Below are 21,471 nucleotides of genomic sequence, written 5' to 3' on the forward strand. Positions count from 1 at the left end.
TTCTACTTCTTACTTTACAGTAAATTGACGAATATATCCTTTCTTTTTGCTTTTCTTTGTCCTTCCTCTGAACCTTAACTGGTGCCTCATGTAATCCAGGATAACGCGTGGCCACACTTGAGTAGCCTGTGCTTCATCCTCCATGATAAACGCCGACTCCACTTGTGGAAAGGCATGGCCCTCTCTGGATCTGAACGCAAAGTCTTCTCCGGCTCCAGCATTGGCTTCCAGTGGAGTGGAGATGATGGGCCCATAAGGACTATCCAAAAAACCCTATGAAAATGGGAACCAACCATGGAGTACAGTGTCATCTCATCTTTACATTGCACAATATTGTTATAGTGTATTATTAAGCTCAGAAACAGCAAAGACCAGTGTGTTACAATAACTGACAAAAAAGAAAATGGTAACTGCACGTGCTATTGTAATGATATCCACTGACAGTGATACATTAAATGGCTTGAATATTTGTGCTCTCAAAATAAACTTTTGGCTGCTATAGAAGTGTCAAAAATATAAAGAATTCTAATAATTAAATATAAATAATAATTAAATATAAGGAATTAACTGAATTCTTTATATTTCTAGAGGAGCAGCATCTCAGATGCAGAGAAAAAGAGACTGAACAGACTGGTGAAGAAGGCCGGCTCTGTTCTGGGCTGGCCTCTTGAGTCTGTGGAGGTGGTGGGTGATCGGGGGATGGATGCAAAGCGGTCATCCCTGATGGAAAACCAATCCCATCCCCTCCATGGCACTATAGCAGCAGCACCTTCAGCAGCCGACTGCTTCGCCCGTGCAGTGTGAAAGAGCGTTACCGGTTAGCTTCCTTCCTGCAGGTGTGATCCTGTACAACCAAGCCTGCTCCCAGTAGACCACATAGTGGAACTACTGTTGTATTTGATTTTCTATTTTGTTTTACATTTTTATCTCTTGTGTACACTGTCCTTTGGACTGTGTGCTGCTGCAACACTGCAAATGTCCCCATTATCTTATCTTATTCCAGTGCTCATTATCCTTGAACTGCGTGTTATCATTGTGTACTACTAATCTATCTAAAAACATTTTCATTTGACATTCAGAAAGCTGTTTACAAATTTGTTATACTCTGATTTAATTATCAGTTTGAATGAATTTCGCTATTTTGCATTTTAAATGATCCATTTTGTGTTTGTTTTCACATCGACTTAAAAAATGAAAGATGGCATTAACATGAAACTTACAACAAAAAAAAGGCAAAATATAATGTAACCCCATTGTTAAATTTAATTAATGTAAAATTAATGTGAAAGCAATTAATGTGAAATTTCAATCATGATAAAATAAACAGACACAACAAAAACACACACGTAAATATAATTTTGCTCTTTACCTCATGGTCTTGAGGGATCTCTCTGGACTCCAGCACAAGTAAAGTTAGAATGAAGAACAGCAAGGACGAAGATCTCAGCATAGAGGAGTGTGATGGCATCTTTTCCTTAGAGCTGGTCGGACTCCAGCAAAATCTGCAAATCTGCGATGTTTTCCAAATGCAGCACACCAGTCACAAGCTTCCAAGGTTTCCTATAAAGGCCATTTATACGTTCTTTTGCTTTAGTGTGAAACACTGAAATGTGAAATTAATGCCACTGTGCCATTATTTATTTCTCAGTTCAACATAAAGAAACACAGCTGCCTTCATTCACACACACACACACGCCACAATCCAGCCAATGGCTTACCTATGTACACCCTGTATCTGGTTTATTCAGCTCAAACATAATGGTCTTTTCTTCAACCCAGCAGGTAACATTATTAAAGGCACACAAAACTGTGAAATTAAAAGGAATGAAATAAATTCATTCATATAATCCAGGAAGTCTTAATGAATAACTTTTACACCCAAAGGCAGTTGACTGCTTATTAGTAATATGCGGACCATTGTACAACTATATTTAAATATACTTCATTAAGTCATTTCTAAACTATGCCATGGTGAGCTTATACAACCCCCATTTCAAAGGATGTGAACAAGAATAATTATATTATCATCAATCTGCACAAGGAAAAGTTAACAAACTGCAGTCTTACAGGTTGTCAGAGTATGTGCATACACAGTGTGCTGCAAGTGTGCCAGCATTCATTGTTGAAAGTGATGGAACATAAAAGACTGTGAATTCAGCAGGCTTTCCTGGCTCTAATTAGTTTATGCCAATAGGATTAAAGACCATATCTTATTTAACATTTTATTAGTTGAGAAGCCTTTTCACAGGAACTTTTCATTTGTTGACACCTGTCATGGCTCAGCGCAGTTGAGCCAGCCGAGGGTGAAAACTAAATAGGGCTAGACTAACAGCAGAAATGCTTTTTGTGTTTTTCAGTTCTATACAGTTTTTACAGCACCACAAACTACATCCTCCAAAATGATCATCCAGTTGAATTTCTTACACTGGTTCGGCATAAAGTGAACATTAGAACAGTCATAAAGGAGGATTTAGTGCAGGACTGTTATATTAGAATGTATGTAATGAACTGATAGGTGAGTGTACACTCCAGCAAATGTTCTTAATGTGATTCTGAAAGCCCTTAAATAGTTTGAAATACAATATATCATTTTTGACTAGTACGTGATTTATTCTATATCATTATAATACTGGCCTCAGCTAATGTCACTTAAAAAACACATATGCTAAAAACATACACATTCAATAACAATATTTTCCATAGTGGCTTTATTATTAAGAATGATCATGTAATTTTCTCATCTAAATAAATGGCAGCTCAGTCCCATTTCAATATCACTTCATTTTCCACAAAGCCCGTAACAAACGCAGCTTTCCACAGACCATGTTTGGACATCCTAAAGATTCTCAATCCTGATATATATACATGAAAATTACACTTGACACTGTACATTTATTATTTAAGTGTGACAATCTAGGCACATTCTAAAAGAAGGAGGAAAAATTTAAAATTTGGGAATGATATTTTCCCAAACCGGGTACAGTACAAAAAGATAAATGAAGCGTGCCGTAAATAGGAAAACATCTGTTCTTATTTTACAATAAACACAAGCCCCGATCAAATCGTAACAGTGTGGAGTCTTTGTCAATCAGCAAGAAAATGTAAAGGTGGAATGTTGTGATTTCACAGCCCTCCTTATTTTTTAGCCTGTAGCAATGCAAATTTCCAAAAACTAATCCTTAGTAACAGAATTTTAACATTACCAGAGAGGAAACACCTTTCTAACAGTACTTAATCCCCCACCCTGTGAAGTTAGTGTCCTTAAAATTGTGCATTTGCTTTGGAGCACTGAAACATTTTGGCCAACACACCGTTTGAGTTTTCTATTAGCACTGCTCTTTAAACAGCATCAATCTTATAAAGTAGAGAAGCAAACAGTAACTTGTGCGACCGCTGCTGAGCTTGTCAATTTTCATGTGCAAATCAAGCATGACTATGCGGGCTATTTGTTTCGTTACTAGCATAAAACCAGCAGAATGACTGGCTTTCTGCTTCTTGCTCAAAGCATAGACAAAGGTGAAGTAAGTTTCCAGAAATCCAAGATAAAAGCTGCCGAACCGTTAGGTAGACGGTACAGCTTGACAGGATGGGTAAAACAGGAGTGTCAGTCTTGTCCCTTCAGTTTCCAGACATTTAACAAACACATGTACTCAAGGCCAATGTAAGGCAATGCCTTGTCCTAAAAACACCACCAGGGCTCCACAATTTATCTTCATATCATTCTTTTATATATAAAAATGGAAAAATCATTTAAATATTTCTGTCTACATTTTATAGATTCCAAGAAAAACTAAAAGCTAAAACAATTTACAAGACCAAAAGCCATTGTTTTCTCACTGTATTATCTGCTTACAACTAACCTTTAATTATTTTATTTTTTTATTTTTTTGGGCTATAAACCTGAGTTTGTTCAGCTTGACAAACTTGATAAAGCTAAAAATCTTTTTTTCTGTAGCTGTACACTCAGCATTAACAATATAACAATGTTAAAGCAGCAGAATCATGTGAGATCTTTGCAATATTCCACCATAGCGTTACTTACTGTTAAATTTGAGATGGAAAAAACTCAAAAAACTCAAATGTAATTTAAAATGTGTGAAAAGTTAAGTAAAAGATAGTTTTAAAAAAAAAAAATAAAACAAAGATGTTTTCCTTCCACTTATACATCCTTGTGAGGAGATGACTAAGGTCGGGAAAAGGACCCACATATAAAAAGACAATTATTAAGACAAAAACACAGAGCCTTCAAACTGCACTAACCTTACTTGGAGGACCTTGAAGATCTACTTTGAGCGTGATAAATTTGGCTATACACGTTCAATTTAGGAGTTATACTCTTGCTTAAAAAGTCTTAAGTGGCCCATTCATTTTGTGCAGCATTAGTGGTTAGGTCACGTGATGTGATGAAGTTCTAAATTACAACATGCGTCAAAAAAAGTGCGGTTGCCCACAAGAGTACGAGTGAAAACAGAATTTGGATTTTGATAAAAACCATCAATGCAAGTGCTACATGTGCTTTGACACTGACAAGTAGACTTCCTCTGGTTCATGGGTAAAAGATTCTCTTACAATCAACAAATGGGGAAGGTATTCTAAAAGTCTAGCTAACCACAAATCTGCAAACTATTTTAAAGTAACCTGCAACAACAGCACGCCTGATGATAGAAAGATCCTTGTTAGGTAAAACTAGGTAATCTCATCGCAGCTATATCAGATCTCCAACCCGATCCCTACCAATGAGCTGAGCAGTGTCGTCGTCAGTGTGGTGCCGGTCTTCTCCTGTGTCATCACTTTCTGAGTCTGTGTCCACCTGTGGGGAGTAGTAACCTTCATAGGCCACAATGGGTGAGTCGCAGTGGGCAGGGGAGGCGAGGCACTGGGCAGTGGTGATGGTGGTGGCTGAATAGGCCCCTGGGTTCCCTGAAGGCGACCCTGGGTTGGAAGGCCGAAGAAGAGGAGTGCGCTCCGAATCACCCTCTGTTCCTTCTTCCTCTCCACGGCCTCCACTTTCCTCCTCGGACTCAGACTCAGAGGGCTCTTGGTTGTTCCGAGTGACGCGCTGCTTGCATACAGGACACGTCTTCTTGGTCTGCGTGAGCCACGGGTCTACACACTTGCAGTGGTAGGCTGCAAAGGAAGAAGAAGGATAACTAAAGTCTTTTACCGATTGTAATACATGAGTGAATAAACATGTGTTCAAAAGCTAACACAGATCCTACTGTAGAGCACTGTAATAGGTGTTTTGGTCAAGTGGCAAATCATATGCATCAGATACTCAAATTATCTTTTTAGTTCCAGTAACGATGACATTCCATTGCCGTGTTTGAGGATGTGCACATTATAGCATATAAATAAAAACATTTACCATGTGAACAAGGTAAAACGCGCAGCTTGTCTCCTTCTTCATACTCATCCAGGCAGATAGCACACACATCGTAGTCATCCCCTAAAATACAGAATTAAAGTTAGTAACTTAAATCATTCGGATTTGTGAACTAAATGTGAAAGATGTAGAATTCAATGGATTTAAAGACACTTTCTTGTTAACAGCCATAACATTAAAGCCACTGACAGGAGAAGTGAATAACATCGACCATCTTGTGACAGTACAATATTCAGCTGGGAAAATTCTGGACCTGGCATTCGTGTGGATGTTACTTAGACATGTAGCGCCCACCTAGACCAGACCAGGCACCCCCACCCCATAGCAATGACACTCCTTGATAGCTGGAGCCATCCCCAGCAGGATGCAGACTGACACAGGCACGCGCACAAAAACGCTTTAGGAACAACTCAATCTCAAATTCACAGGTAGTATGGGCATCATCTTTAGTGAAGTATTTCCACACAATTAATAGAACGCTGCTAGTTTGCTGCAATGGCCCACTGGACTCTTCATCTGTCCTCTAGGAGGCATCTGTGTTGTTATTGTCATGTGATTGGTGACAAGTCGACTTCCTGCTTAAAGCGTCATGTCACAGCAGTAAAATCTACTAGTCAGTATAACCCCTAATTAACAGTGATGCATTCTTACAATACAAACTTGTTACCTTTTCTGAACTTGTGTATTGGAATGCGCTTCAGTTGTTCCTTGGACAAACGATTCTTCCTCAGTCTTTTTCTGTACTGCACGCATCGTACACCCTGAACAGTCCAAAAGGCAAAAACACTGATGGCAAGACTTTTATCAAACAAAAACTGACATTCAACCAACTGATGGGTTTGTTCTCTGTAATCATGTAGGACTCCACCATTTATGCTAAGATAATTATTTCTAAAATAGGTTCTCCAGGTCCTAAACTAAATAAGTAAATAAAAGTGAAAAAATAAAGCACTTCACTCACCATAATGATACACATCACAAGAATAATCATGCCAACAACTCCGGTGAAGGGAATAAGGTAGTACGATAGCGGCAATGCAAACTCCGGATTGAGGATCACAAAAGCCCTGCAGACCAGGAAAACAAATAATACATCAGATAAAAATATTAGTATGAACTGGTTTGAGCAAATCTAATACTGACTGATTTATCTATCGTTTAGTTTAAAAAAAATAAAAATTTCCCCCTTACCCTGGTTCTGGAATGATGAATTTCTTGAGAATTTCGGATGCATAGAAACTGGTAAATACAGAGGGGATCTCAATCTGGTCTGCAAGAGTGGCTAGAAAAGGAAAAAAACAAACCCAGATTTGAATCTTTATCATCTTTGTGTGTGCCAAAATATTACGCTTGAAGCTGTAACATATGTTAAGTAATTACCATTGCTGTAGTTCATATTGAGAATGATGTCTGAATACATGTTGTGAATGATTGCGGCACTGTATCCAGCTTGCTGTGCATGCCAAACCTGAAACCAGTTCGGCACATTAGACCAGTTTCCTTCACAGACACCTAAAATGATTCAACATCGAACACTACTGACCTTAATGTCGAAATTGCAATCATAGCGTCTGATGAGAACGACAAATTTGGTGGTGTTGGCATCAAAAGATGGTGGCAATGGAGGAGGAGGTTCTATGGCTGCACAGCCATTAAGAGGACGGGACATGACCAAAACTCCCTGTCATACATAGTAACAAACGTCATTATAAGCAATTTAACCTTTGATTTTCTAAATGAACTCACCAATACACTCACCATTAATCCATCCTTAGGGAGTGGAGATCCAAACACGGCAGGCAGGTCTTCAAACGTCATGGAGGTCATGTTGCTATAATGCTGCCAAAACAATAGAACAACAGAGGTAGGTTTCAGGGAAATCTGATGAATAATATTTATAGATCTAAAGCACCAAGATTACTTACAGCATATATATAGGCGTGTGTGGGTGAGGAAACCAGTATGCTGCAGAAAACCAGTATAAGGACACTCAATCGAGTTCCCACACACCACACATTAAGGAGCACCATCCTCGGCTGCTTACAGTTCCACTAATCTGAAAAATAGGTGGAAGAGAGCAGGCTGTCAATATTTATCAGAAGGTGAATCAGTTTTCAGGCTGAAGCTGTTCTTGTAGTTTAATTGCAGTCGGCATTAACATACTAATGCACAATGCCAATTCATGGGATAATCCTGTGTAAATATGCACATAGATATGCAAACAAGGGACTGTGAAGAGGCTCATCGGCATGCATAAACAAACACAAACTATATTGGCATGGATTAGATTAGATTAGATTCAAGTAAAGCATAACTAAGCATAGGTACTTTTGGGGAAGTGTTGTGAGTCTATTACTTTGCAAGAATGCAAATTACTTCTCACAACTTCTCTTTTTACATATAAAAGGACAAGAATGCATAAGAAACTAAGTGCACTGTATTGGCTATTGACTATATTTACCTCTAGTCAGCACAGGTTAGCTATGATAAAAATGTTGTGCCCCTTGCTCCAATAGTAGTGTAAACACTTTACACATACAATGTAACTGTAATCCAGAGCAGTAATTTAGCAAGTTACTGTCAAGTTGTGCTACAGCAGCTAACCTTATCGGGTATTTTTACGGACAAAATCAGTCAGTAGTCAGTGTATACATTTCAGCGACTACTCTAATCCTGTGTAAAGTCATGAGTTTGAATGGACCAGATTCAGAAACCATCCACATGGCTAAATGTGCAAAACTAAGTGGCCACTTCCTTTGATTTCTCATATATGTTTATAATTTATTTATCCATATAAACAATGCAGATTTAAAATACATTCACATTATAAACTGCATTATGAGGCCCCGCTAGTTAGCTACTAACACAATATACCGTTTGACAAACATAAAACTTGCAAAAAATACACATTTTACTCTAGTAGCTAAATCCAGGAAGTGAGTACAGGAATAATCTGCGGTTTGGAGTTGCTTCTGTCGCAATGCTAAACACGTTAACTATGTAGCTAATGCTTCCTCAGCACGCCCTGAAAAACAACTTTATATGGACGTTAGCAGACGATTTGTCATTTCAGGTTAAAGTAGCTTGTTGGACTGCGGTCAGCATCTGGACGTAACTTTGTTTAAATATAGGTACACAATGTTTTCAAAGTCACCGAGGTAGTGTTATTGTGATACATACCTCCGTGTCCTGCTAGTATAGCACCGTGACGATTGCAATCTAAATTATTCCAGTAGTCCCACCCCGATGTCTCGTATGTACGAATTGTTTTATTACTACAACGTCTTGTTTTGTTTCCTGGACAGTTACTCATTCAACAGGAAAACAACAACGACGGGAAGGATTAATTTAGCTGACGTTTGGCTAGTGTTAGCAGACGTTAGGTAACGCTTACTCCCCGTGACAGATTACTGTACGTCTTTTTTGTAATCCGGGTACATCTTTTTAGACACAGTTAGCGAAATATAAATCAATAAGGTGTCCGCGTTAGAGAAACACGACGCCCCATGAAATAAGTTTCCCCAAGTTACATTAGCTTGCTTCAGCTAGGATTGTTTGTTATTGCTTCTTGCTCCCCGCTTCTTCTTCGCACTGATGGGTGACTTCTCAAACACACACTGATCCACAGCGCCACCAGCGGCCAGAGGGAACACAAGCACACAAGAGAATGAAAAGTAAACATTAAATAGCCTAAATAAAAGCAAATTAAATACAATAGTAGTATGATCTGTGGGAGCAGGCCGGCTGCTGGAAGGCGCCGCCCAATGCTGTTGTGGCACCACAAACGTGGTGGGGTCGGTTTTCGATCAAGGATGACAGTTTTGTATCCATCCTCTGATCACCCACCACCTCCATAAGGCCCAAGTGGGCAGCCCAGAACAGAACTGGCCTTTTTCACCAGTCTATTTAGTCTAATTTTTTTCTGCCACTGAGATGCTGCTGCTCCCTGCAGCTCCCTGATGTCACCACAGTCATAAAAGGACCTCAGTGATCCCTGCACTCAGAAGGAAGTGTTCTTAGCAAGTAGAGTCTGCTCTGGCCTTGCTTATAAATTGCCCTAGCACGGTCAGTAGCTACAGTCTTTTTTTTTTTATTCTTTTTTCAGGTGAACACCCAGATACTTACAAGAGTCCATTATCTCTATGTCCATTTCCCAGCATGTTCACCGGCGAGTGTGGTGTGTGTTTGTCTCTGTGAAAATTCACAACCAGCTCCTTGGTTTTACCCACATTCAGCTGGAGACAGTTTTCTTGGCACCAAACTACAAAGTCTCAGATGAGTCCTATATTTTCCATCTTCCCCATCCTGGATGAGGTCGACGACTGCAGAGTCATCTAAGAATTTCTGCATATGACAGCTGCTTGAGAGGTGCCTCAAGTCAGCAGTGTAGAGGGAGAAAAGGAAGGGACCGTTCCCCGAGGGGCTCCAGTACTGCAGACGACCAGATCATAGTCCTCACATACTATGATCTATTGGTCAGGTAGTCCAGTATCTATCCAGGATGTGAGGTAGTGGTTCACTCCTGCGTGCACCAGCTTGTCCCTCAGTATGACAGGGTGAACGGTGTAGAAAACACTGGAGAAATCAAAGAATGCGATTCTCACATTGCTCCCAGTCTTCTCCAGGTGAGAGAGAACTCTTTCCAGGAGGTAGGTAATGGTGCCATCCACTCTGATGCTGGGCTGGTAGGCCAACTAAAGTGGGTCTGTCGATGTGCTCACCAGAGGGCGCAAATGGGTAAGGTTCAGTCTCCAGTGTCTTCATAGGGTGAGACGTCAGTGCCACTGGTCTGTAGCTGTTCAGATCTCTGGGATGTGGGATTTTAGGTACAGGTACCGCACAGGATATTTTGGACAGCCATGTCACCTTCCACAACCTCAGGCTAAAGTTGAAGATATGGCCTAAGATCCCAGCCAGTTGATGGGAGCACACGACTTCAGGAGCCCGGCACTGACACCATCTGGACCCGCAGCTTTCCCGGCCTTAATCCTTCCAAGCTCTCTCGTCACCTGATGTTTAGGGAGGCACAGCTTGGTGCCGGGGAGTTGAGGGCTGGTGGTCACCGGTGGGGGGTTAATGGTGGGTCTGAGGATGTGGACGGGGGAGCAGTGGAGGTGCAGGGTGGTTATGCGCTGTGTGTTGTTTGAGGAGGGCTGGAGGAGGGGGTGGAGCAGGTCACAGTAGGTGTCAAGGGTGGTGGTTGCAGCAAAAGAGACACTGTGGGGATTCAGATTCAGAAAACTTCGTTTGGACAGTTTAAGGCACTATGTGAGCAGCATGATGTGGAAAATAAGACACTTTTAAAGAAACAAAAAATAGAATAATACACAATATATACACAAATGCTGCTATAAATGTTGAAACTTTCCAAACCGTCTATGGAGGAATGAAAACATGACATGATGTCCAGAGGCGAGCCATTCAAATACTGAGTGGAGGGTTCTTTGGTCATCTTAGCTGCTGACCTGAGTGACTGTTGGTCGTGTATGTGCTCTGCAGCTGGTTTTTGTTCTGGAGGTTGAGGGAGTGATGGGAGGGGAAGACGACTGTTCAGATCTGCTAAAGAAAATATTCAGAACATTCACCCTTTTCTGATTTCCCTCTGGTTACTTGTTGTTTCTATTATGGCCAGAGATAGTTTTAAGGCCCTTCCAGACTCTGCTGATGTTGTACTGCTGGAACTGGTTCTCCAACTTACTCTTGTAAACCCGTTTCCCCCCTCTCATCTGTCATGAAATCATGTGGGTATGAGGAAATGAACTTGAAATGTAACCGGTTTTAGAAAGACTGCAGAGCAACCATCAGAGGGCAACACTGTGCAAAAAGACAGACTGCAGACAGCTTCTTCAGTGCTGCCCTCAGGTGGCAGGATCTTTCTAATGTCACAAACACAGTTTTCACTATTGTCAGTCTGTTGCTATGACTTGGTCTTTCTGATTGCCTGAATAATAAAATATATATATACAGTTGAAACCAGATGTTTACATACACTGTGTTAAAAGACACATAAACCTTTTTTCCTCACTGTCTGAAATTAAATCAGACTAAACCTCTCCTGTTCTAGGTCAGTTAGGATTACCTATTATTTCTATTTGCTAAATGCCACAATAATGAGAGAGAGAATTTCTTGGAGAATTTTTTATTACTTTCTCCAAAGTCAGAAGTTTACATACATTTCCTTAGTATTTGGTAGCATTGTCTTTAAACTGTATGACTTGGGTCAAAATGCTTTGGGTATCCTTCCACAAGCTGCTCGCAATAGTCTGCTGGAATTCTGGTCCATTCCTCCTGACAGAACTTGTGTAACTGAGTCAGGGTCATTGTCCATTTGGAAGACCCATTTGTGCCCAAGCTTTAACTTCCTGGCTCATGTCTTGAGATGTTGCTTCAATATTTCCATATAATGTTCTTTCCTCATGATGCCGTCTATTTTATGAGGTGCACCAGTTCCTCCTGCGGCAAAACAGCCCCACAACATGATGCTACCACCCCCATACTTCACAGCCGGGATGGTGTTCTCAGGCTTACAAGCTTCCCTTTTTTCCTTCAAATGTAACGATGGTCATTATGGCCAAACACATGGATGGAAAAAATGTTTATGTGTCTTTTAACACAGTTTATGTAAACATCTGGTTTCAACTGTATATGCAGTACAAATAAATAAATAAAATATACTCAGATATGTAATTAGATGGGGTAGATGATCACCAGGCATTCAAAGAAAAGATTCTTCAGTGGGCAGACTCTCATACAAATGTTCAAGCACACACATCAACAAATATACATATGCAAATTGTGACTAGTACACCATGTTCCATAATCACAGTTAAATAATGGTCATGTGGTGTCAGGAGTCATCAGAATATGAAACCATTCCTCTCTCAGCCTGTTAAAAGATTCACGAAACAATGGAAAAGCATTTAGATAAAAATCTACAACAGTCTTGTAAATTAGTCAGCAGCTGTATGATTTTTCAGTTTCCTTCAATTTTTCAGCGTGCTACCTTGTAAGATGATGAACAGAGGAGCAATGATGTTTTTGACCAAAGCAAATGGAAGTTGAGGACACTGACTCGATTGCATTATTTCCTGTGACGTCATCGCACGCTAATCTCTGTATCTTGTAATTGGAGTCAGGTAGCTGCTAATGTCAAAACTTAAATCTCATGCACGGCATTAGTGATGCATGCAGCTGTGGCTACAGCTCTATAAAATGAACCTGTATCCCAATGCTTTTATGATTCCCTGCACATTCTTACTGACTGCATCAAAGAGGATTTTCAGGGAGAATGAACCAGTTATTAGGTTATTGCTACCCGATGTGCTCTTGATGTGCAAGAAAACATGACAAACTTTTTTTTAAAATAAATCATGAGATTGCAATGACCATAACATACCATAATGTGGCACTATGGGACGGGTTCAGACAACAATGTCATTCATTCATTCATTCATTCATTTCCTGTAACCACTTGGTCTCTGGAAGGTCACGAGGAGGCTGGAGCCTATCCCAGCTGTCATTGGGTGAGAGGAGGAGTACACCCTGGACTGGTCTCCAGTCTGTCACAGGGCTAACACAGAGAGACAGACAACCATTCACACTCACACTCACACCTACGGCTAATTTAAAATCACCAATTAACCTAACCTAACATGTAAACTCCACACAGAAAGGCCCAGTCGGCCGGTGGATTTGAACACACAACAATATCATGTTTTCTCTTTTTCACGTTAATCTTTAGTGGGGCTAATAATGTAAGGTTTATATTTAAAGAGAAGCCAGAAAAGGCTATTGAAGCCACTTGTAGGCACGAATGTGTGCATCAGATCAGTCCTTATCCAGGAAACATTAATATACTACATTTTATGGTAGTCTCTTATTTAGTATTTGAAATCACATGCTTACAAGTGGAAATCAACAGCATGAAATGTGAGGTCAGTTTAGATAATACACTGCCTGGACAAAACAGATCCGGATTTAACTAAGCAAGTAGGTACGAGCCTCCTATTGGATAATTACATGGGCGATTATCTTTCAGCTGACAACAAGTTATTTAACCCCAACTGATGCAATGAGTAGCTTCTCATTTCTTAAACAACCACGTCTAAAGACACATCCTGTGGTCGTGGAAAAGATGTTAGTCTGTTTGAGAAGGGTCAAATCATTGGCATGCATCAAGCAGAGAAAACATCTAAGGAGATTAAAGAAACTACTAAAATTGGGTTGAGAACTGTCCAACACATTATTAAACACTGGAAGGATAGTGGGGAACCATCATCTTTGAGGAAGAAATGTGGTCGGAAAAAAAATCCTGATTGATCGAGATTGGTGATCACTTAAACGTTTGGTGAAATCAAATCGAAGAAAAACAACAGTAGAACTCAGGGCTATGTTTAATGGTGAAAGTAGGAGCATTTTCACACGTACAATGTGATGGGAACTCAAGGGATTGGGACTGAACAGCTGTGTAGCCTTAAGAAAACCACTAATCAGTGAGGCTAACTGGAAAAAAAGGCTTCAGTTTGCTAGGGAGCATAAAGATTGGACTCTGGAGCAATGGAAGAAGGTCATGTGGTCTGATGAGTCCAGATTTACCCTGTCCCAGAGTGATGGGGGCATCAGGGTAAGAAGAGAGGCAGATGAAGTGATGCACCCATCATGCCTAGTGTCTACTGTACAAGCCTGTGGGGGCAGTGCTATGATCTGGGGTTGCTGCAGTTGGTCAGGTCTAGGTTCAGCAACATTATGTGCCCAAAGAATGAGGTCAGCTGACTACCTGAATATACTGAATGACCAGGTTATTCCAACAGTGGATTTTTTCTTCCCTGATGTTCACAGGCATATTCCAAGATGACAATGCCAGGATTCATGGGGCTCATATAGTGAAAGAGTGGTTCAGGGAGCATGAGACATCATCACACATGGATTGGCCACCACAGAGTCCAGACCTTAACCCCACTGAGAATCTTTGGGATGTGCTGGAGAAGGCTTTGTTCAGTGGTCAGACTCTCCCATCATCAATACAAGATCTTGGTGAAAAATGAATGCAACACTGGATGGAAATAAATCTGGTGACATTGCAGAAGTTTACTGAAACAAACTTGTGCTATAATCAAAGCTAAAGGCGGTCCAACAAAATATTAGAGTGTGTGACCTTTATTTTGGTGGCGATTATTTATTTTTTTTGTCCTGGCTGTGTAGTTTTTGAACCAAAGTCTTAGCGAGCAACCAAATATACTATTCCAGCTCTTGCAGCTGGGCCCTAAACTTTGGGGAATTGAGGCAGACAAAACATTTGGTCACAACCTCTCTAAAGTGCCTTGCTTCTCTCTGCCTACTCTTACATAACGTGAAACCCCTCAATATCCCTGAATGGGGAAATGGATGGAAAATGAATGAATGAGTGTTTCTAAATTGCTCAAACATCAAGATACCCTTATACATGTGTTGGCACAGCATCTTTTTTTTCTTGCATGCTTTATCAGAAGATCAAGGACTATACATGTGAGTGACATCTGAGTTTTAATACTGCCTTACTGTGTATTTTTAAAGTCTGAAGGATAATAATGTGATCAAGAAAAACATACCATTCCCATACTTCTAAACTTCCCTTGCACAAAGCTGCTTTCCTTTGGGAGTCATAATTACATCATCTGAGAGTCAGTCCACACTTGCCAATGTCTCTGGCTCCCAGAGCTGTCTGTACAGACCGGACCCACAGGTGATTAGAGACAGATAATTGAAGTGTTTTGCTAAATGACGCCACTTTCCAATTGCATCATCTCATATTTGTGTTAGCAGATGTTGCCAGAATGACTGTGTTTAACATAATGAAAGACATGTAACAAGTTGGATTTATGAAATAATGCAAACAGTTAACAGAGAAACACGTTCCACAATGTCTAAAAAAAATCTATAAAGAAAGATTAAACTCAAAAATACTTAAATATGTGTATTACAAACATATGTTTAAGTTCAATTATAATATATTCAAACTATACTGATAGAAATGTCATGTCCACTTTTCTTCCTTCCTGTAGATTTTGTCTGCAGCACTTAACGGCCCTCTTGCAAATGAAGTCACAACAATGTAGCGTGTATGACACCGATAAATGGAGGCTATATGGAGAAGCAGTATTGTTTTTTTTAAAGTCTGATCGAGAGCTTCATGTAATCAAGAAATTAATCTGCTGTTACATGCATCATCAAGACATGCAACAAAGGTTTCACAAACATATTAGAACTAAAGCCTAGACTTTCCACACATGGACATGGACTCTGCACAGGGTCTATAAGGCACACTGCTCTGCTGTAGCTGTCAATGTATTTTTCATCACACATACTAGTATGCAATGGGATTGTGTTCCTCTTCTAGTTAAAACATTCTGTTTATTGAATTAGAACAAAGCGCCTCTCGCCCTATGACAGCTGGAATAGGCTCCAACCCCCCTGCGACCCTTCACAGGACAAGCGGTTACAGAAGACGAATGAATGAATTAGAACAACCATACAAGTTGAGGTATTTCTTTTTTCACTTGACTCTGAATAAGTAATGTGATATTTTATCATATTTTATATTGATAGTCTGTCCTATGATGCTTGTGCATCTTAAACGGTCCCTTTAGTTTACACTAGTCCATATAGACCATGATAGTGTTCATGGACAAGAAGCAAAAAGAATGAAAACTAAATACAGACTCGTAGAGAAACAGCACGGATGAATGTCGCACAAAATGCATGATACACTGAAGGATGTCAAGTTGTAGAAGATATTTGGTTTCAGATCCAAATCTGAAATTGTATTCTGTTGAGCAAACCATAATTATGTAAATAAATGCAAACAAGCGAAGAAATTTTTGTAATATTTTACTCAAACCATTAAAGCTGTGTTAAAATTGGCAAAAAATTTAATTCAAGATTTCACAGTCCACCATGTTACATGAGAGTTAGAAAGCATCGTGGACGACAGTGTTTCCTGTTCGTCTCATCTTCTGCTGACTGTCTGTCTGCATGACTGAACGACTTCTGACTTGCAGTGACAGACCAGACAAGAATCCCTCAAAGAAAATGAGACACGCAGCACCTTAAAAAAATACACGATATGTTACTACATTTCATCAACAACTATGTAAACACAGTGTATTGACATACTGCACGTGACCATTAACACTTACAAGAAGCCTTTCCCACAGCCCAGAGGTCCAAAGAAGAGTTCTGTTGGGAGGCAAACCTTTCTACATACTCCACTTAGACTGGGACAAGACCAAGGAAATGATGCAGCCTCATTTTCAACAACTGTAATCACACAAGGAAAGCTGTGTTAAAGAAGATCTTTTAAATTTAAGATTGAATATAGTTTGTGTGTAAGTTTACAAATGGGCAGATAGATGCTGCAAGAGACCCCGACGAGACTTACCATTCACCAGTAAGACAACCAAGAGTGCCAAAACAGCCAGACGATAGCAGAACATGTTTGCGTCTGGCAAGAGTTGCTCCAAAATGAGGGCTGGGTCTGGGTCTCTTAGAATTTTTGTCAGAGGGGAGGAGTGAAGATAATATGGAGCAGCATACCAGTCACTAGCTTTATAAGCATCCATAAGAGAACATGCTTCTCCTAATCACATTTAAGAAAACTACATTACTGTGCCCAACTTGTGACCAGGAGCTGTCATGAGACGAGACACAAACATTCCCAAGAATCCGCCTTTTTCGTCTGATTTAAAACACATGCACGATGTCAACCCTCACTGATTTCTGAAATTGAGGCTGAAAAAGCACAAAGCCCACTCTTTTTCCATGTTAAATGTATGAGAAGGCTTTCTGTCATAAGCTGCCACTAACGCATCTATTTCTGTAGAGGAGAGCACATTTGTAGAAGGGAGCAACTCGTAAACAACATTGGGATTAAAAGTCCTTCTTTCTTTCTTTTTTTGCATGCCAGCAAACTGAACTTTACCCAGAAAGAATAATAAGATCATATCTTTACAGAAGGTTTGACTGGTAGATTATGCATTCTACAACGAAATTGCATGGTCAGATGGAGGGTTAGCGCTGAGCCATTGCGACCGAGCCACCACTGCGGGCACCCATGTGGGCCTAACACACATGTTTTTTTTTTTTTTATGATGATGATGGTGATGGAAACTGGAGTAAACCCACGCAAACATGGGGAGAACATGCAAACTCCACACAGAGTGTGACTATGACTTGGGAAAGTGGTATAAACCTCATGAAATGGTATAACTAGAAGTACCCTAACTGAATTTTGCATTACATCAAAGGTCTTAACACTTTAGACACAGTTTGATCAGTGTTGCATCAGTGTTTTCCAAAGGGAAGTCATTACTGTTTTCCACTCAGCTCTCCTCTCTATCCTCCAGGTGCTGTCCAAAGAGGCCCCACCAGTGGCAAAACACCAGTGTCTAATTGCTTTCTAGAGAAATGGCATGACAAAGTGGACTAATGACCTCTAATGTGTTTACAAGTTCATGGCATCACATTTTTACATTACATGTGATCAGTAGCGCTTCTTGCTGATAACCGCAAACTGTACCCTGACATCCAAATATATTTAAATAAAAAACTACTGACTTTAATCATCACACAAGTTTAAAACTGTAGCCTTTAATTAAAATCAAAATGTCCTGTTACGATTGACAAAATGAAATGCACAATCACCCTTCTCAGCACTTTATTTTATCACACTTTCTGCTCCAGAGAGCCAGACGAAAATGTCTAGAAGTCATTTTTTCTAGTTTCTATTCCTATAAACACATCATGATGTGTGTTAGTTCATACAACTACACTGATCTGGCATCTATATATGGGAGGCCTTATCTAAAAGATGGACAGGCAGCTCAGCTGTGTATGAGTTCTGGGAACGCATCTCGCATCACTTTTAACACCATCCGCCATGCATTCAGCAGTTTTTCACACCGTTACACTAAACTCTGAGTATTGCTGCTGCAACAGCCACCTTTGAGCCTTGTGCTGGCTCTGGTTCTGCTCGTTTTGAATGCTGAGGACTTAGAGCATTTCTGTAATTCTCCTGCTGGGTGTTACAGATTCAAGTCAACAAAATGGCCCCACAACGTTAGCATTGCATGAAAAACAGGCCTCCACAACTTCAATAAAAACAACACTACACACACATACAGTATAAGCAATATGCCACTAATAAGATAAGATAATCCTTTAATTTACCCCACAGTGGGATAAAGAATGACACACACGCATTCACAAACTAAGGCTACACAGAGTTCCAAAAGATTTATAGTGGACATTTGAACAAGACAGATAAGACCTTAGACTCCTGAAAGCTGCACAATCCATTCTTTTTTAACGGTCGTGTCAGAATTAATATGATCCATTCGTTACCGAATACTGCGAAATAAAAGCTGGTTGGAAATGCACACTCTGAACTGCAGTTATAAATGTATGCATGAGTCATATATCTCATATGTGAAAAGATGTGTAAAAACTCTTCTTTAAATCAATACAAGCATGGGAGGAAAAGAAGAAAAGGAGTTTGGGATGAAGGTGCTTTGGTAACTATGGGAACAAGAGAATCTGAGCTCCATTAAAAGGCTGGCCAAGGTTAAGCCGTATACTCTTCTGCTGGGGAAGACAATCAGGTATTGTATATTCAGTAAGAGGTTCTAAATGTATATTTCTGCAGATTTATCAGTAATCTTAGACTATAATGGGTGGTTTAAATTCTAGGTTGTATTCAATACAATGCAACTATGTTCAAGTTACATAACTGTTAATCCTTTAAAATTTTTCATTTCATATTGCTGGAAAACCATCGTTTGTTCGTAGTTTTACTGACAATATTCCTAAAGTATGTCTTAGTATGATGTTCATTCATCTTTTGTAAAAGGAAACAGTTTCAGAATTCAAATGCTTTCTTTTTTCTTCTTTTCTTCTTTTTTTTTCTCCATTTACAGAATTAACCTGAAACATGGACAACGTGACAGCTGTGACTTTCAAAATGACTGCATACTCTGCTATGGAAAACAACAAATATGAGATATTTAGTGCATTCCTCCTGCTGTATCTCGTAACTATCATTTTGAATTCACTGCTCATTTCTGTTGTTTACCACAACAAGGAGTTGCATCAAGCTATGAATATCTTCACGTGCATGTTATCCGTCAATGAGATATACGGCAGTAGTGTTTTGTTACCTGCAGTTATGGCTGTGCTCATATCCGAGACACACAAAGTAACCGTGAAGTGGTGTATTGCACAAGTCTTTTTCCTCCACACGTATGGGAGTTTGGAGTTTTGTATTTTAGCACTTATGGGATATGACAGATATGTTGCCATCTGTTTCCCACTTCATTACCACAACATCATGACCACTTCAAAGATTATCAAGCTTATTGCACTGGCAATTCTGTACCCGCTGATCGTATTTACATGTTTGTTCTCACTAACCTTACAGCTGCGCTTCTGTGGAAAAGTCATACCAAAGCTGTACTGCGTGAACATGGAGCTGGTCAAAAATTCATGTACAAGCGCACCCTACATAAGTATTGTGGGACTTGTATTTATTTTACCTTTAATTGTCCCCCAGATGTCGTTGATCATTTTCTCTTATGCGCAGATTGCAAGGGTATGTAGGAAATTACCAAGACAATCTCAAACTAATGCTCTTAAAACATGCTTCCCTCATTTGTTATCACTGGTGAACTACGCTGTTGGTGCCTTGTATGAAATTATCCAAATTAGATTTAATATGAGTCATGTGCCGCGGGGCGCTCGGATCTTCCTGTCTTTATACTTTATCATTATACCGTCACTTGCAAACCCAATGCTGTATGGACTTGGCACTCAGATTGTAAGAGTTTGCATTGTAAAGATGATTATTAGATACAAGATCCTACCAACAAAGTTAGCAAAGGTTGCAGCTACAGCTTAGGTACTATTATGAATTGAAGTGACAATGTTTACTAGAGATTTAGTGATTGTACTCTAATCATGTAGGATAGTATTAAGCTAAATGCTTATTATCTTTTTATTTCTGTTGCTTTTTTAAGGCGTTGCTCTCACAAAGCAAGCGGAGTTTCTTCAACCTTTGCTGCTTGTTTTTCCTGTCGTCTTTATGTTCAGCCATGCTGACAATAATTGTGACTTGCGGGTCCTGTGTTGCAATGCTACGATTCAAGTTTGGAAATGGAAAACAAAATGCACATGAATATGCAGTGCTATTGCTGAATCTAAATTTTTGTTGTGTTATTTTTATGTATTTATGGAAACAAGGACGTATATACAGTACAATATGTGAGGCTAAGTGTACGGGATTACAAAATATGAATATATTCATATTTATCAGTAAGACAGGGTGATTTTTGTTTGATTTTTATCAGCTAAACGTCGATTTTGATTTGCATCTATCTGTATAAATACGTTAAATGTTTAACTTCACATATTAAACTTTAGGATGCATTGTGAGAACTTTCTTCTGAGGATGTGGATGCCTTCAGTAAAATGCTGTGGGAAACAAAATGTTCAGGAGGATCATGCCACACACTCATTTCATTCTGTGTCAGGCAAAGTTAGTAATTAGTGAAGACTTCCAGGTGTTCAGAAAAAAATAACTTTGGAATCACACATACCAACGTTTCACATCACAGCCCAGTTTCACATCTGATTTGTCACGCCATATTGGTGAAATTTGTTGTGGACAAATGCCCACATGTCCATTCAGAGTGGTGGAGTGGAGTTTAAACAGAGAGTTAAATTGGGTAACAAAGATAAAATACATGCTGTTCTATTATTCATTCATTCATTCATTCATCTTCTGTAACCGCTTATTCCTGTTAAGGGCCGAGGGGTCTGCTGGAGCCTATCCCAGCTGTCATCGGGCGAAAGGCGGGATACAGCCTGGACAGGTCTCCAGTCTATCTCAGGGCTAACACAGAGAGACAGACAACCATTCACACTCACATGCACACCTACGGCCAATTTAGAATCCCCAATGAACCTAATCAGCATGTCTTTGGACAGTGGGAGGAAGCCGGAGTACCCGGAGAGAACCCACGCAGACACAGGGAGAACATGCAAACTCCACACAGAAAGGC

At 39.9% G+C, this 21,471-nt stretch overlaps 2 protein-coding genes across 2 annotated transcripts; one reads left to right on the forward strand and one right to left on the reverse strand.

Annotated features, from left to right (window-relative positions):
- Nucleotides 1–2,045: 2,045 nt before the first annotated feature.
- Nucleotides 2,046–8,980, reverse strand: rnf167 (ring finger protein 167). Its single transcript, XM_084565196.1, has 10 exons — nucleotides 8,564–8,980; nucleotides 7,309–7,439; nucleotides 7,142–7,222; nucleotides 6,927–7,064; nucleotides 6,764–6,851; nucleotides 6,575–6,665; nucleotides 6,345–6,450; nucleotides 6,051–6,144; nucleotides 5,366–5,446; nucleotides 2,046–5,127 (listed from the first exon to the last, which is right to left on the reverse strand). Exons 2-10 carry the CDS (start codon nucleotides 7,411–7,413, stop codon nucleotides 4,706–4,708), a joined length of 1,206 nt encoding a protein of 401 aa, XP_084421322.1. The 5' UTR covers nucleotides 7,414–7,439; nucleotides 8,564–8,980; the 3' UTR covers nucleotides 2,046–4,705.
- Nucleotides 8,981–18,186: 9,206 nt separating this feature from the next.
- LOC311503064 (olfactory receptor 52D1-like) lies at nucleotides 18,187–20,381 on the forward strand. Its single transcript, XM_084565579.1, has one exon. The coding sequence runs from the start codon at nucleotides 19,347–19,349 to the stop codon at nucleotides 20,307–20,309; it is 963 nt and encodes a 320-aa protein (XP_084421705.1). The 5' UTR covers nucleotides 18,187–19,346; the 3' UTR covers nucleotides 20,310–20,381.
- The last annotated feature ends 1,090 nt before the right edge of the window (nucleotides 20,382–21,471 follow it).

Source organism: Chelon labrosus (assembly GCF_963514085.1).
Source record: "Chelon labrosus genome assembly, chromosome: 17".
Classification (NCBI taxonomy): Eukaryota; Metazoa; Chordata; class Actinopteri; order Mugiliformes; family Mugilidae; genus Chelon; species Chelon labrosus.